The sequence below is a fragment of the Crassostrea angulata genome, chromosome 2 (genome assembly GCF_025612915.1).
Source record: "Crassostrea angulata isolate pt1a10 chromosome 2, ASM2561291v2, whole genome shotgun sequence".
Classification (NCBI taxonomy): domain Eukaryota; kingdom Metazoa; phylum Mollusca; class Bivalvia; order Ostreida; family Ostreidae; genus Magallana; species Magallana angulata.
The window spans coordinates 49464309-49482139 of NC_069112.1; the positions used below are offsets into that span (position 1 = coordinate 49464309).

Below are 17831 nucleotides of genomic sequence, written 5' to 3' on the forward strand. Positions count from 1 at the left end.
TTCACGGTGAAATAGGATATAGAATACTGATCGTCCAATCAATCGGTTTTTTTAATTAATGGATTCATTTCACTTATCGTAATTGACATCTTTGCATACGAAGAATTATATGCTATCTGATAATTTCATTCTTGGTTTGGTCCCGCATCATTTAATCTCTGTTTTAAAGTAGCAAACTAATATAAAAGGACCACGACCCCCCCTCCCCCGGGAACATCGCATATATATCATCGAATTTCAACTTAACATGTATACTCCAAAACTAGGTTTTTGCATCATAAATATACAGCATTTATATTCAAGATTCTTTATTACTCTTCATTCTTTTCAAATTATTAAAAAAATGTCAAATAATTTTATTTTTAGAATTTCTGTATGTGGACCGTTATAACAATACGAAGCTCTGCCTATTTGTAACACAGGACATTGATTTTCATTTCCGTGAAGAAAACGCATGTGTCGTTTGACCGTATTGAGTACATTAAAAGTCGACACAGAAACAAATAAACAGATCATATTGACTGTCAAAATAACAGAAGATAAATCTCGCAAAATCTCGCGAAATGGATGTAAAATCTGAGAAAGAAATAAAATGAACATTGCGGTGCCTCCTGGAATTGAAAAAATGAACGAAGTATCGACTGGTTAGGCCTATTTCTGAGACATAAAGTTATCTAAAATCGGGAGTGGTTAACGCATGAAAAACCCTCTCTTCTGAAAAGTCATAAGGCTTGCGATTTTAAATCTTAAAATTTTTTAACCGTCTACTTAGTCTAGTATTTGGTAACCTTAGCAATGCAAATAAACTTAGTTACTATGCATGCAATCAATACAGCTTCGCCTCTTAGTATCTTCACCTCACTTAACGTGGCGCTAAATAAGTACAAGTTTTCAACCGATCGAACTTGAGTCATAATTATGTAATTATTTTCAAAAGAAAAGCATGTATACATATATGTACTAAGAGGGCGTTTATCATACATGCATGTATTTGTACTTGTAACTGTCTGGGGACTTTATAGACGGGAAAAAAAATCAGACCCACATAGAATAATAATCTAGTCCTGAAAGCGAGCGCAAATCTCCCTTACCATATTCCGACGGCAATTGTCAATGGTATTTACACGGCGGCCGCATCGCCGGCATTGATTATGAATTCATCAAGGATCATGTTTACGTGAAATCTTTAATGTAAGATGCTTGAATCAATCAATTCTTCCTGCCGTAAGTAAAAAGACGCGTAATATCGACACCTGGGTTAATAGGAGATGCCAGCTGAATCATCCCCCCTTCTAACCCCCCCCCCCCCCCCCCCGGTACAATATTTACAAATCAATTGATATATCACCAGATAAATAAATTACCCCCCTCCCCTCCTCGTCAACTATTTCCCCCTATATCAATTTACTTCCCCCATTTATCAATTCACAAATCATAACTGAGTCTGACCCACATACAATATGTACCTGTATTGCGCCCACCCCTTCTGATTTGATGTTTCATCAAACGTGTACGTATGTAAATTTATCTCAAATTTAATTAAGATATACAGGTCTCAAAATACTTTTTTTAACCGCTTGTACATTTTGTTAGGGCCTCACAGTTTGTAGGCCAATGTAGGGTCACGTTTTAACGAATCTGAGGATCAGTGCCATCTTAGGGTTATACTATTTTTTTTTCACACAATTTGAAAGATAATTTTTATAACCGTTACATATGAAAATACATGTAACATGTAATTAGTTATCCAATGTAAAATATGGTATATTTGTAGTGTAAATATGTCAGTTGCGATTATTGAATAAAGTAAGTAAGCTTGAAGATGAAAGTATGGACCAACTGTTGATCATACAGCCTCCTTTATAAGAAACCATTAAACCACGCATACATGTGACATGACTCGGCATTACATTTCCCGTATTTGATATATCAATATTTCCAGTAAACAAGCATAATTACTATCCAATACAATAGCACATGATGGTCATTAACCCCAAATGCCATAATCATTGATGTTTTCTATTAATTAAAGCTCCACTTAAGATATGATAAGTACACGCACATCATACAATTTTCAAATCATCTTAATTACATGTACATGTGTTCTATCCTTTACATCCTCGAAACAGTATACCCAACGAACATTTTTTTTTTAATTCTCGTTACTCTCTCTCTCTCTCTCTTTCTCTCTCTTTTCTCTCTCTCTCTCTCTCTCTCTCTCTCTCTCTCTCTCTCTCTCTCTCTCTCTCTCTCTCCACACACACACCATCTTCCACCCATAAACACGTCCTGTTTGAACTGAAAGGAAAAAAAATGGAACTGACGAGCTTTAACATTAATCAGCATATACATTAAAATTATAGAATTAAATAATTAACAATAAAACTTAAACCATAAAGGATCTTATGTGTATATATTACAAATTTGGCGCATATATTGTATAAATAACTGTCAACATAGTCAAAAATATTCTTATTTTTTATCCATAAAGCGATAGACAAATTGTCCTTTAATCCCCCTAATACCTTCCAGTGCGTATAGATTAGGCTCTTCCGGCAATTCTAACAATAATCATAATCATGTAAACGTTTTCCAGAGTCCGTAATCCCTGCGTCGTGGTAGGGACGCTTTTTGCTTGATTCAACTCATTTCCCAAATGCATTCCACTTGAATTATATTAAACAATGTTAGATGTGATTTTACTCATTTATAAAATAAATACAGAGAGATTAATCGAGATGCGTCCATTCTTATTCAGCGGAAACGTCAAGTTTCGTTTGGAATCGATAAAAAAAAATTTGATAGGACACATTTTAGGGAATGAACAGGATGAAATTAAGAAATCAATGTCGGGGCGACAGTGATTGCGTGTAGAGGGTGTCAAACGGAACAGCCCAATAACCTAGTAACACTCAACTCAGGAAAATCTAGACAAAATTGCAAAAGCCAAAAAAAAAAAAAAGAAAACAGTGAGCTCCATGTGGTTTAATTTGTGTTTATTAGATCGTGTCAGGAGATTGAATTGTTTCTGCATCTGCACTTCTGACAAATGACATTGGAAAAAAAAAACCATAGTAAAAAGTGTTTGAAGAAAACTCACACGCTTTCAATGATTTTTGGAGCGCCAATATTAAACATTTCAAAAAAGCGATAAGATACACAGGGCCATGAAAATAATAATACTGAAGTAAATTCAGCTTATAATACAGGTACTATAATCTGTCCCAAGATATTGCTTCCATCAATTTTTTGATGATTTTTAATGAAAGTACACATACATGTGAAAGAAATACAACTGAAATCGATAAAGGGGAAAATATCCAAGATATGTTCATTGACACATTATCATTTTTCATTCATAAAAGTTCACAGGAGCGAAAACAAATTTCTTACGGAGATTTATAATGAGAAATTTTTACTTCTTTTCACCATTCAAAACTTCATGGCTGATACAATTCAAAATCTCCTTAGATTTTGTATTTTGGGTCGTGCATTGAAGCCTAAAGCGGTAGAGGGGGCGTTTCAAAACTGATAATCTGGACATTTTTTATATATAAGTAGATGAACACAGATTGAACACAAAGGTATTCATGATTATCGAAATATCAAGCGAAAAGTGGTGGAGGCAAAAACTCGGGACAGAGCATAGCTGCCAGGGAACACACGTGTACACGTAGGCATTGGTCATTGCTAAGTTTTTAATTTCGAATTTAATCCAATTCGTCAACCGATTCTCTACTCATAGTAACGTTAAAATATGAGAAATAAGATGGAGATTGTATCCTAAACAGAAATGATTCGGAATGCACGCGATACAAAGTGTTTTAAATCATAAATAAACAAATCATGTTGACATTCCGACGATGATATATAAGCAAAATTATTAAAAACAATGGCGTCATGGTCTCAAACCCAAGAAAAGGGAATCGCCATAGGGACTAAAGCTGAAACAATTTGAAATTCGGACTTCTCTGTCATATATATAACAATTCATATCTTGTTGTGGGAAGAGGAAGGGGGGGGGGGGCTTTTTTCCTGAGTATGTACAATTGTTCCTCTCCAACTTTATATTCAGTCACTAGTACATGTACTCATGTATGTCCCACTCTACTTCAGGGTTTAAAACTAAAGATATCCACATCCTTCATAATAATGTGACGTTTTCCTCCCACCACTGTTATACCTTTCAAACTGACTACAGTATATTGAATTTAGATATAGCAGTACATTATAATAATAATAATGATAAGAATGATAATAATAATAATAATAATAATAATAATAATAATAATAAGTACATGTAATTGCAAAGGGTGTGATCTCTCAAAAAGGTGGCATCCTTTATCGCCATCGTGGTTGTTTAATGGAGTAAAATACCCTCGATCGGGCGCTAAACAACTACAACTACTGTATTAGCAGTTACATTTTATTGTCATTTATACTTTTTTGAAATGCTTCGCATATAATTGGCGCAGGGTCTTGTATGAATCAATAACGCTGAATCCCTGGTACTGATTTCAATCTATTTACTGGTTCTTTATTTAGAGGATTGTATATTATTTAATAAAACCTCTAAGTACAAACACACTTACACTCACAAACAGTTACACAATTCATACGCAACATCACAGGGTAATTAGGAATATTTGGATAAAATGAATTAAAGTAATTTACAATTAATATATTTCAATTACAAGGTAAACGGAAGCTAACCAGGTATCCAGAACTATGAGTTTACAAAATATATGAAATATCTTGTACAGGTAAGGTAAAGGTACACTTCTGTGTCTAACATGAAGATAAAAGTCGTGGGGTTGGGGAATTGGCGGGATTTAAGCTATTTATAGTGAGTTAGTAAAGGCACGCATATTAATGAATTCAGTCGTAAATTTCCATTGGTCAGCTGTAATATAGTAGTAAAGAATAAACACGTGGTCAACATACACCCGTAAAACAAAATTCTCACGTGACTAACCAAAACTCATTCATACTTTCACTCATTCACCTCTCATACATGCTCGATTGGCAATGCGCGCCAAATATAAATACGCAATATATAAAACTTTTAAATTTAAACTGCGAGTTAAAACAGTACTTTTAAGCAGGTTTACTAGAAGCCAGTGTATAATGGTGACCATAAAAGTTCGATTTCGTGACACAAAGTGATAATTAAAACAAGACATTATCCTACAAAATCATACTCAACCTTATATCTTGAAAGGATATTTTCGTTTTAATAAAAGTATAAACGATTTCTGTAATAAAAACATAGACTGTTTAAATATATCATACAATAATTTTGATTTTCTTACATTCTCACTCGACCTCGTACCATTTTATTCAAAATGCTTTAAATAACGTCATGTTACAAAATGTATTACGGAGCATCTTTTTGAATCTGTTCGAATTAACTTTAATTTCAGACTAGGTTCTGGAATATACCCATTGTGTCCGTGGGAGCGATGGCGGCTGAATTTAAGAAGTTTCACGAAGAGGATTACCCCACTCTAACTCGCGCAGGCGCAGTGGACTTCACCGTTTTCTCTACCCTAATACATAAATTTCTGGACCAGTTTAAGTGGAATAAATTTAAGATTCTTTACGAGCAGCAGGGAATCAACGTCTCTGACGATTTTTGTAAGATAATGAGTTCATCCATATATTACACACCCAGCAACAAGCGGAAGGACTATTTCAACTTGGGCGATCTTGGAGATCTGGAAAATATAATAATTTCTGAAATTGGGATCGGTTATGGAGGTATGTATATAGTGTGGCTCGAGTTTACCAATGGCAAGAGAGACCCAACCCTCATCCCACCATCCCTACAACCCCATATCCTTGTGGATCTTTTTTTTTTTGGTGCCAGACCACATTTCCCGAAATGACATTTTTGGTACGACTTAATTTGCAAACAAAGTAAAAAATTTGATGACATGTTTTTTTTTTAAATTTAAAAACATACCACGGTTTTGATATCGGGACAGCACATATATTGCGTTTTAAAATGTCAAGGTCATTTGTTGAATTATGACCTAAGAAGTCTTGATAAAATCTCGATGATTTGTAAAGTTTAGTGTCAAATTGATGCTAACGGTTGGCTTGGAAACAGGTAAATTATATTAAATGTGATTGCGTTCAACAAAAGCCTGAATATGTTTATTCAATCGTCAAAGAAATAATAATAATGTTTGTAAGTATTACAAGCTTAAAAGCCATTGTACTTAAAAACTATAAAAGATTAACAGATTTAAGTAGATGTTTCAAGTGGAAAATTAATGTGAATCGTGAAACAAAATTCCCTAATTGCATTAGAAGTTGAAAAAATAAAAAAAAATAACGAACATTGTTATTCAACATAACTCCTTAAGTTGATGTTCGTTCAGTGAATAGTTTAAAGAACGTGAGTTCAGTACACCAAGTCCAGGAAATGACGTTCCTTCTTAAACAACCTCCTTTTTCAAAAAAAAATGCGAAATGAAATAAAGACGACAAATTAAATTGATCCTCTGCGATCTTTTCTTCTGTGACTCTGCTTTTTTAATGGCATTGCATTATGGGATTATAGAATATGACTTCATTGAATTAATGTCGTCCGTTGTAACATTCAATTGACTGAAATAGGATCATGTTAGAAGGACAAAAGGTTCAAATAATACAATGGCGTTTCTTCCCATCACGATCACGAACCTGTTTTTTTCTGAAATTACAGAATGAAAACAATTACATTGTAATCGTTGCGAAGTCATCATCCATCTATTAATGATTCACTATACGTAAATTGCAATTGTTACATTACAATTGCATTATTATATTTGTTACATGTAATAATATAGAGAATTGTCAGAGATAGTTAAATGAAATTCTGTCATATATGAAATCAAATTAAATAGTGTCATTAATGATTTGATGAATACTTATAAGGTCAGCGGAGAAAAAGGTTACTAGCCTTAAAGACGCTTGCGTCATTTATGCTTACATCTAACTTCAAAATGTCCTCCATCATTTGATCAAAATACTTGCATTAGACCACGTTTCTCTACAAATCATCAAAGAAATTTAGATTGACATTGATACGTGTATGACAGTGGGTAAAGCGCTTTACTCCGTAACAGAAAATTTTCGTGACATCAAAAGAAATATGCTTTACTGTTCTGAGTATTGAATATTTTATCAACGCTATAATCGGCCTTGTGCCGCTTATGCACCCAGTAATTAAGGGTATGGTTTTCACGTCCACGGGTCCCTGATCCGATCTTCTCTCCTTGGTGCACTGATCTGCCTATATCAGACCCAATTCTGTAATTATATGTGACGTACTTGATCTTGTCACAAAGTGCTCGTGGATACTTACACTTAATTGAGATCATGTTACAGCGCATGTTTAAAAATTATCCGTACATACAGCGATAATCTCCTAACGGTCAGTCACCAGAGTACATGTAACCTGCTTATAGGTGCATGTCAATTTGACCCGGATTCCTGTCCGAAACCAATCGAAAATGAAACTATACAGGGCGAGTCTATACATGTAAATGGGAAAATGTCTTGTATAAATTTTATTTATCAAGAAAAAAAGTTCGTGAAAAGAAAAAATTGTGGAAAAGGCAATTGTACATGTTATTGACATAAACACAACGTTTTCGATAATGTTTTATTTTCAATGATTGGCATGTAATATTCAAACAAAAATAATAATACATGTATTACAGATAATAAAAAATCGCAATAAACCTAATTAACCTGGCACCACCAATCGTTCTGAATACATCTCCATTTATACGGATAACTTAGAACCAAATGATGCCTGTCATTGAAGCATGTTTCTTCCTACTTTAACGTATTCTAGACACGGATATCGTACATGAAATAACAATCGACTATAAAATAGTTATGATTTTCTTGGTGAAAGTCAATTTTGATGATTATCTTTCCATGTCAAACTCATATTAGATAACGAAAAACAGTTAGATGTCGCCTTCAAATTGTCATAGATCACGTGATTAGTCAAATATCCATCGGGCTCGTCCTTGTGATGAGCGATGTTACCAAGTAGTTGATACGTCGCCTACTATTTCATCGTCCTTCCCAACAAAGACAAGCAACCCCGTTTAATGTGACCCCAAAATAAATATGCATAGATGGGGAAGAAATTTGATACGAAAGAAAAATTAAAATACATGCCACTACATGTAAGTATGTTAATGTTTGAGAAAACGAAAATAATGGACGTAAAACTTTTAAAAAACCATTTTGGATATGTAGATAATTTGCTTTTAATACAACAATATTTTCAAAAATAACAATGGTGTTGACTGTATCACTGCATGTATACCCATGAAGAGTCGAGAAAGTTTTCCTGATGGGGATTTCTGAAACCTCAAATAGCCGACTGGAATTCCTACAGGAGGTATTATAATATCGGTACATGTATCCTGTAGGAAAAATACTTATCCTACATGTAGTTTTCATAAGACACACCCAAATCAAAACTGGTTGAAAAAGCTGTAGCCATTGGTCTATTATTTTTCATGAATTTTGAGGAAACATTTCCATAAACGGATGGAAAGTTTCGCACCTTTGTGTTGTTGTAATTAACTAATTATCCGACACAGTGCTAAAAATAGATAAATTCAATTATCCCAATATGCACTCTATTTGAATTAATGTAATTCTCTGTCAAAGTAAATAAAATTTGAATCTATAATTTGCTTTGCAAGGCTGCTCCAAACAATACAATTTCCCTCTCGCCTTGTTGGATGTACAAAAATCGCCCACAATATTATTATTTCTTGTAATGATTGTAAATTCATTCATTCGCAGATAACACAAATGTAAAGAATGGAATGCGTTCTCGGAAATTAATTTTCCGTTAAGTATTTGGGCACTTGAATGACAATCTCCTTTTTATCCATCCGTACCACTGTATTCTGTGTGCTTGAATTATGCAACGTGGGTTATGATTGTCCTGCTGGACAAACAACTTCATTGTTAATGGAGTACGAAGATCGATATTTCAGGTTCTTGAACTCCAATGCAAGCATGTCAACATGATTCCAAAGTTGTTAACAAAACACTGTGTAAACAATCTGCAAAGTCACGAACAACAGTAAAAATTGGCTTCGTTTTTAGAATGCAGTGTAAAAGATGGTTATAATTTGATGACGTCATGATTATTGTTTAAGTTGGCTTAAAATGTTGTAAAAACAATGAAAACAATTTACGTTTGAAATCGAAAATGCTGAAAATAAACCCAGGAACTACAATTACTTTAAAATGCCACATTTTTCAAATGTTTTATTGTTATCTTTACCAACTCAGATTTTAAATCGATTACGTCATAAAATTATATTTTCTCTGAGTATAATGAGATTTGGTGTCGAGCGCAAAAGGAAAAACCAAATCGAATAAGTTTTATACAAATAATAAGAAGCATGTTTCACACGGGAAATTTCTTGCATGCTCGAGCTCCTTGTGAATAAAATCCGTTTTTCTACAGTTTCTTTGACATTCTTGTGAATATCATTAGGTGTCGGTTGCGTCATCAAATCCAATGAAGCCCTTCTTGTAATAGTTATCATTAAGAGCAAATTCAGATTATCTTGTGCAATTCAAAAAGGTTAATTGTAAAAGTATCCCCTTGGGAAAAACCGGTATCAAACAGTTAGTTGAAGCGAGTAGTTACTTTATACAAAACAAAATCCTAAGCAATGGATATATGCCGAAAACTGACCCTTCTGTCAGATATTATACAGACAGTAACTCACTTAAACCATTTTTCTTTCGTACTTGCACTTAACAAGAGCAATAAACACCAAAAGCAAAATACAATATTTATTTTTTGCATTTGCGTTCTTGCATTACAGAAAATCACTCCCACACAATCTGCAATATTCAACATCAATATTCTGCAATATTCAACATCAACCACATCTGAAAACTTCTGAAGTTTTCATTTGACAAGCAGCTTGTCATATATGCTCAAGAGCACATTACCTTAATACCGGTATACTCAATAAGAACCTTATCAAGTACTGATTACCACAACCATACACTTTAAACTTTCCCGTTTGAACGCCAGAATGAATACATATCGAACACGACTTACCTACAAAACCTTAAGCCCCGCCCCTATCTCTTATTGGCGTTTCCACAAAAGAAAATAATTTTATTTTAATTCACCGAGTTCAACCGAAATAAATTATATTGTCTACTCATTGCTTGTGAACAGTTTTTACGATCGTTCTGCTTCATTTCATTTATCTGGCGCCACCCAATAAGTTAACAATGAGCATTCGGCCAAAATTAGATAATTTTGCGTTTGAGTATGTAAATAAATTAAATATTGAATAAAGGAACACTTGTCAAGACAACGTTTAGATAAACAATTTTCGTTGCATTGACAAGTTCCTTTCAATCCACATTGTGTCAATGTAAAGGTGGAGGAAGAGCGAATCACGTTTCAGCAACTTAAAGGTTTTCCTCAATTGCGAAAAATGCAATTTCTTGCGTCTGCCATTCAAACTTTTTTAGGAAGAGCTTGAGATTTAGTTCTATAAAAACCTCAGAATATGTCAATTGTTTGCTATGTGATTTGAATCTGTCGTCATAAGATCAAGAAGCTTTGTAAAAAGAAAAATAAGGTTTTTGGGATATTGTCGTATTCAAGTAGGAGAGGGTCTTAGAGGTTGGAGATTGTCGTAAAGGTTGAGATTTGTCGTAAAGGTTTGAAACTGTCGTAAAGGTAGAAGATTTGTCGTAAAGATGGGAGATTATCTTAAAGATTGGAAATTGTTGTAAGAAGGAAAATTAAACAAAATGTCGATATAACAAGGGTTTTTAAAGCAACTTACAGATTCATAAATGTCGGCAATTTAACCCCACTAATATGAGTGGTCAGATAAAACTAACAATAAAGTCGGACATCAAAACTTACACAATAATTTCAATCAATTTTTTTTATTTCGATATGCGGGACTCATATGTAAAAGTTGCTCACATACAACAAAACTCGCTTAAACCACGACTTGGGGAGCCATGTTTATTAAATGTGTTCTTTTTTTTCTTAAGCACGCTGCTTCAAAGAAATCAATCCACCGCCAACATTTCAAAACCACTGTGACCAGCGATAATGAAAACTCTCCTCGCCCAGTTTTCATTATTTCCGATTAATACACAATTCTCTGGACGGTGAGTTTAGGAGTAGCGGGTAATGGTGCGTATAGGGGGTAACTAGGTCTGATTTAGTGACGGGGAATTCCCGTGATTCCAAAGAGCATTTGTTCTCGTCAGCTCAGAAAATATGAATATATCTTAAATCTTAACCTGTTTGTTTTTCCTAGGTACAGGCATTTTATGTGAATATTTATTTTTTATCACAAATCTAAACAAAACTGATACATCTTAATCAGGTCGTTTCTTTCATCTTTATCTGTAATGTGAGGCCAACAAATATGAAATGAAGATGTGAGATAAACGTCAAGTTTAATCTTGAGTTAATTACTGTAATACACTTTTGATACAAAGATCATTGAATTTCATTAATTTATTTCTTGATGACTTAAAACATCGACCATAACGGCCATAACAAAATACGTCTACATGTTTAATCAATGATTAAACTTTAGATATAACAACTAAAGTTTAATCATTGAGTAAACATGTAGACATATTTTATAGAAGTACATATGCGCGTGCATCTCTGTGGAATAAATTGTTTTAATATATTATATAAAAACAAGACTATGTAAATACATGTATATTACCTAACTTTATAAAATATTTGGTCTTGGGGCATATGGATTAACCTGTTAATAACAATCATAACCAATTAGGTTATATCTAATTTTAAAACAATCGTGAATTTTTGTTACAGTTCACAAAGAATAAGATATTTTAAAGCCATATCAATTCTTTTAGATTCCTGTAATTTAGGCGAAAAGAAGATCTGAAATTCACATCGCTTCTTCTTTCCGTGTCTCGTCTACAAATGTAGTTAATTCGTTGTCCAGTCACAACCCTAGACCTATTTGTTGCGGGATGACATTTTCCATTTACTGCGGTCCTTTGAGAAAGCGAGGTCGGCTAAACGTTTTGATTAATGGCCTGCGATCATTGTAGAGATAAATACCCGGATTCGTCTTTCAGATCAGTTGTCCAGTGTACGCTCATTTTTTTTGATTCGCGTGTCGTGCGTACTTTCGATTAAATTAGTAAAATATAATCATGACTGGCGGATTCTGTGTTTTTGTGCCGCGCTTTTACACTGTAAATGGACAATATATTCTCAGGTCTGTCGAAAATGGCTGACATTTTCAGGATCGCGCTGCATTGTGATGATAGACTGGGACTCAGATGTGATGTTCTTTTGTCATGAATGAAGTTTAATCCTCATTTTAACGAGTTGAAGTAGTGTAACTGCAGCTTCCTCCAGGTATCGATTAGTGGCTTATTAGAGGATAAGTCCTTCATCACATTTCCTATGTAATTAAGATTAGTTTTCCCACTCTGTTTTATTCTGTGCCATCGTGTTTAATCGTTACATGATTACGAAAGTTGGTTAGCAACACACAATATGCGAGTAGCTGGTTACAACGTTGTTAACTGATAGCAATCTGCGACATGGGTATTGCGCAACATCATGACTTCTTGCAACATTATAGAATGATGCCATTGGCAAATATGACTGGAAGCTAAGTAAACTACAGCAACACTTAGTCTAGCAATTATTACCTACGACATTAAATGTTCAAATAAACTTACATAGTAGAGGATGACGAACAATGTTCAGTATGACCTTTTTTTTCTATAGATTGACTACTATAGTTTTCGGGTGCTGACAGACAGAGAATTTGCTTCCTTTAGTTTAGTAATGGAAGGGGCACCAATCCAAATTCAAACCATATAGGCTTTTTGAAAATGTAAAAAATACACTTTTTAGGATGTTTACCAAAACGAAATTACTCTGATTACTGTACACGTGTATATATTTTAAAACGTCGGGCAAATGTGTACAAATAAACTGGGTCAACATTTTTTTGTAGACAAAATTTAAATAGTTCACTTTCTGTATTAATGGTGTTTTGTTTCCAATCATTACGTAACCAAGGGTTTCCATAATAAACTTGCACGATCCTGTTTTTTTTTTACTCTCACAGCCAATTTGTTTTTTTCTCTCTAATTTTTTTCTTTTACAAAGGATGAGGTTTTAATTTTCCAACTTATTTTAGCAAGGCGTTTAGAATTATAGATAAGAATTATACAATGAAAAAACTACACTTGCGCCTCAAGCGTTTTCTTCCCTAAAATTTAAGAGATTATTTTTTTAGCCATAAACCGTCATCAAAGAGTACCTCCAAATACATGTATAATACTTTTAAAATGAATCGAGCACTTATCAAAAACTCCAAATACAGTCTACACAAAATGAATCAAACACCTTTCTATATCATTATACAGAGCTCTTCTTAACAAGATCGACATAGTCATAGTCTAAAAATGATCACGTGTTCTCTGAAGTTTGCGTATCCATCATAATAATTACAGAACTTACAGTGTAGTACAGGGATTCTTCCTATGATCGGTTAATTAGAAGTAAATCAGCAGAAATTCCCTGCACCGTTCATTACCGGCCGCCAGAGGGCGGTCGGTTGTCTTAAGTTGTCCTATGTTTAAGCGGAGTTCTTGAGAATATGCCTAGAAAACTGATAAAAACGAAGAATTTATTAGACTAGTACATATACATGTTAAATATACGGCGTTGCTGTTTCTTAATAAAATGCATTTTCAAACATGTTTTCTAAAACAAATACATGTAGCACTAGAAAAAGACAGGAAGTATTTTCATTTGTACGGAACTGTCGGTTGGTAGTTGGAAAAATTCAAAATTTTAATACATTAACTAATTTCTTTGTATGTGTGCTGCATGCAGCCAGTCTTGCATTCACACGGTCCAGTAAATCTACATCATGATATACTAGAATAATTATGATATATATATTATGCCGTTTTCCCAATTAATTCAACATTGTTACTACAATGTACTATCCTTTGCATGATACCGTAAAGTGTTGTTTGCACTGTGTGGGGTCTAGACATGTACATTGTATGATGCTCTACGAGGTTGAAAACCAGTCGACATATAAAAGTAACAGTGATTCAAATTTAATGTGATTATACTATATATCTAAAAAAAGTTTTGAATCTTTTTTCTTTCCAAAAATTTGGTAGGAAAAACGATCACGATCCAATTGAGATTTTTTTTTTCATTATTAAGGAGGCTGGGTTCGCAAGAATTGCCTTTAAGTATTAGATCCTCCTTAAAGTGTTAAAAGATGATTGCTTTAGCCGTAAATTACTATATAGTAAAACGTTGGATTTGGAATATTTGTCTATATCTTAATATAAAGCTCTGCATGTTTCTAAAGGAGAATGATATCGTTTCAAAATGGCCACGGCCATACAACCATCTTAAATGTGGACGTTGTTTTTTTTTTCAACGATGGTATGGATTTTTTTTTCTTAATTATGGTGTATATGACTGTATATCCTAAAATTATGAGAAAGGGTAGCTCTTTGATTATTGGCGAGTATCGGCATAGCGATCTTTGCATAATTGTATAGTTTTCTTATAATCAAGCCGTTGCCGTTGGCATGAACGAAGACCTTATATATACGCCCATTATTAATCAGATCGCCCAGAATTAGCTGCAGAACTATATTATACCAAAGCTCTACGGCAAAATTTGGTTGACGGACTGTCAACACAGATTTCCCGTAGAAATACAGTTCTGCAGCCAAATCAGAATACTAGTACCTGTTTATATATTGTATTGTTTATTAGTCAACAGCTGTACAGCTCATAGACATATACAATAAATAAACACATGTTATAATACATATACTGGTCACTTGAAAAAAGGCAAGTTTATACATGAAGTTTTCTGATTACAAAAGCATTTTTAATATATTTACTTAAATTGCACAAATCCTTTACATTTTGTGTTGACAATAATAGAATTAATTTAAAGACAGAGGGTTTAATATAATAAAACTTCTAAGGAATTTTTCTCTTAAGTTACAGTAATAGGGACATTTCAATATAAAATGATATTCATCTACTATATCTAAAGTACATAGAGGACATAAACGTCTTTGTAATGGGACATTGTTATATCTGCCAGTTTCGATGGTAAGACAATGGGATGATAATCTTAATTTACATATAAGTTTCTTATATTGTAAAGGAATTCTTTTTGTTAGATATGACTGCAAGGTACAATGATCAACTAAATATCTATAGATTGTACATTTGGAAGAGGCATTTATGTCAGCTAGTAAAGACTGTTTAAAATTATCAAAAATACGTTGCTTGGCGATCGTTCAAATAATTTCTGGCTTTTCAAAAAATTGGTTTTCCCATAAGTTCATTAGCCCAATACTTGTTAACATATTCTTGATCCCTGCAGCCCAGTTTTTACATTTGTTTTTACCTAAAGTTTCATTATACATATTAACATAACATGAATTCAAAATGCAATTTTTTGATGATAAAAGTTTCATCCAGTATCTTAAAATACGTATTTTTCTGATACATTGCAGAGGCATTCTGCCCAATTCACAATAAATAACTGCATTAGATGTGCCCCTTTTAACATTAAGTATGTTTTTACAATAATTAAGATGAATTTTTTCTATATCTGGGGCAGAATGAAAGCCCCAGACTTCACAACCGTAGTAAGCAATGCTTCCTACATAAGTGTCAAAAAGGGACAAAAGTGTAGTAAAATTAAGACTCATATTACAACATTTCCTTTTCAGTGCAAAAAGCGCCTTCATACATTGTAATGACAATTGTTTTTGCGTAACATGAAATTTGCCATTGTAATTCAACAAAAGTCCTAGATAACAAAAACTGTTCACTACTTCAATTTGTTCACACTTATAAAACCACACATCTTCTGTTCGCAAAATTCCCCCATTTCTGAAAACCATTATTTTTGTTTTGTTTACATTAACCGTTATCGACCATTTCTCTGTATAATTTTCTAAAGTATTCAACATTGACTGTAAGTCAGCAGCAGACTGAGCAAAAATAACCATGTCGTCTGCGTACATCAGTAAAAATAAGGATAGCTCTTGTAATTCAATTGGAGTATTTCCATTGCTTAAAAATTCCATTTCGCAATCATTGACATAAAGGGAAAAAAGGAGAGGGGAAATTATTTCCCCTTGTAAAACACCAAGATTATTCACAAAAAAATCTGATAACTTACCATCTAATAAAACACAAGACTTAGTATTATTATAAAGTGAACGTAAAATCTTCAGAGGTTTACCTCTGATTCCATACATTGAAATTTTATTCCACATTTTAACCCTATCCACTGTGTCAAAGGCACGCTTGAAATCTACGAAGCCGCAATACAATCTACATTTTTTCGAAAGATATTTGTTCACAATTGTTTGTAATGCAAAAATGGCATCAACAGTACTATGAAATGGTCTAAACCCGAACTGTGCGTCTGTAATAACATCATTTCTCTCGGCCCATGACATTAATCTCTTATTCAAAATTGAAGTAAAAAGTTTTGTCATACAACTAATTAAACTAATTCCTCTATAATTGGCAGGATCAGTTGTCCCACCCTTTTTATATATTGGTACAATGAGAGACTCACACAGTATATGTGGAAAATGACCTGTTGTAAACATAGCATTAAAAATTGTGTGTACAAAAGGTACCAAAATATCCTTGAATTCAATGAAGTATTCATTAATTATACCATCCAGTCCATGATTTTTACCTGGTTTTAAAGTCTTTATTGCATCTTCAATTTCATTTAAAGATATGTCACTTTCTAATTCTTCAAAAATTACCTCTTTTTCAACTTCGACCATGTCATTTCCCACGGCTGTATGATCAATACAAGAAAGGGATTTGAAATGATTGTGTAAATCTACAAGTGAAACATTTACTTTGTTAACTTTTCTCCTACTAAATTTCGAAAAAAATACTTTAGGATTAGATTTCCTTATTGTTTCTAATAAATTGCCCTCTTCATTAAGATATTTTCTCTTGATCCTTCGTTCCAATATTTTATATTGCCTTTTACTTGATTTTAATAATTCATGATTTTCTAAAGATTTACTTTTGTTAAAGTCAGCTAGCGCTTTACGATAAATATCATATAATCGCTTACATTACCATACCTTGTAATAATTCTTACATATACATACTAGAATCAAATTTTATTTTTTATACAGAAATTTATGATGACGAAAGTAATCTCAATGAATGCAATGAATACTTTACTTGACTATAAAAAGAGGTCCATGATGATAAATTTCAAAGAAAATTCTAACTAAAAATAAATGGGCTCATGAAAATAAAACCAATTCCGCAAGCCTTAATCTTTTAACATCTACCAAGTTAAGAGAAATTCCGTGAACCCTTGCCATTTTGTGGTTTCGTGTCAATATCAATCGTCTGAAGATGAAAGAAAAGCAGTAATTTAAAATAAAAACATTATATATGTTTTAAGCTCGAGTTCTAAATGACCCTATAATAGTTATCGTAACCATCGGTTAGCTGCGGCCGGTGTTTTAAGCTGTATCAAACACGTCAGCCGAAGTTTCGAATCATCCGGGATATTTTAATTGGCTCTCTTCCCGAAATTTCTCCTTGTTTGTGCACGGCGCGCGTCGTAAATCATGCTAGAAGACTATAAGATCTCCGTCGCTTTTAAAGGCTTCGCTCGTTATGCGTATACACTTATTAGAAACCAGCGAGCCGTTCGTAATATCTTGGGATTTTACAATAGTCCCCGTGT

At 33.4% G+C, this 17831-nt stretch overlaps 1 protein-coding gene across 2 annotated transcripts in view; it reads left to right on the forward strand.

The window, feature by feature from the left end:
* LOC128173825 (atrial natriuretic peptide receptor 1-like) overlaps positions 1–17831 on the forward strand; it is a 166306-nt gene that overhangs the window by 42055 nt on the left and 106420 nt on the right. Inside the window, exon 2 of one of the 2 annotated variants that reach the window (XM_052839503.1) lies at positions 5424–5760. The exons of the other annotated variant lie outside the window; for it this stretch is intronic. Within the exon in view, the coding sequence (XP_052695463.1) occupies positions 5424–5760 (337 nt within the window). The remainder of the gene's footprint in view (positions 1–5423; positions 5761–17831) is intronic. 2 annotated transcript variants of the gene reach the window in all.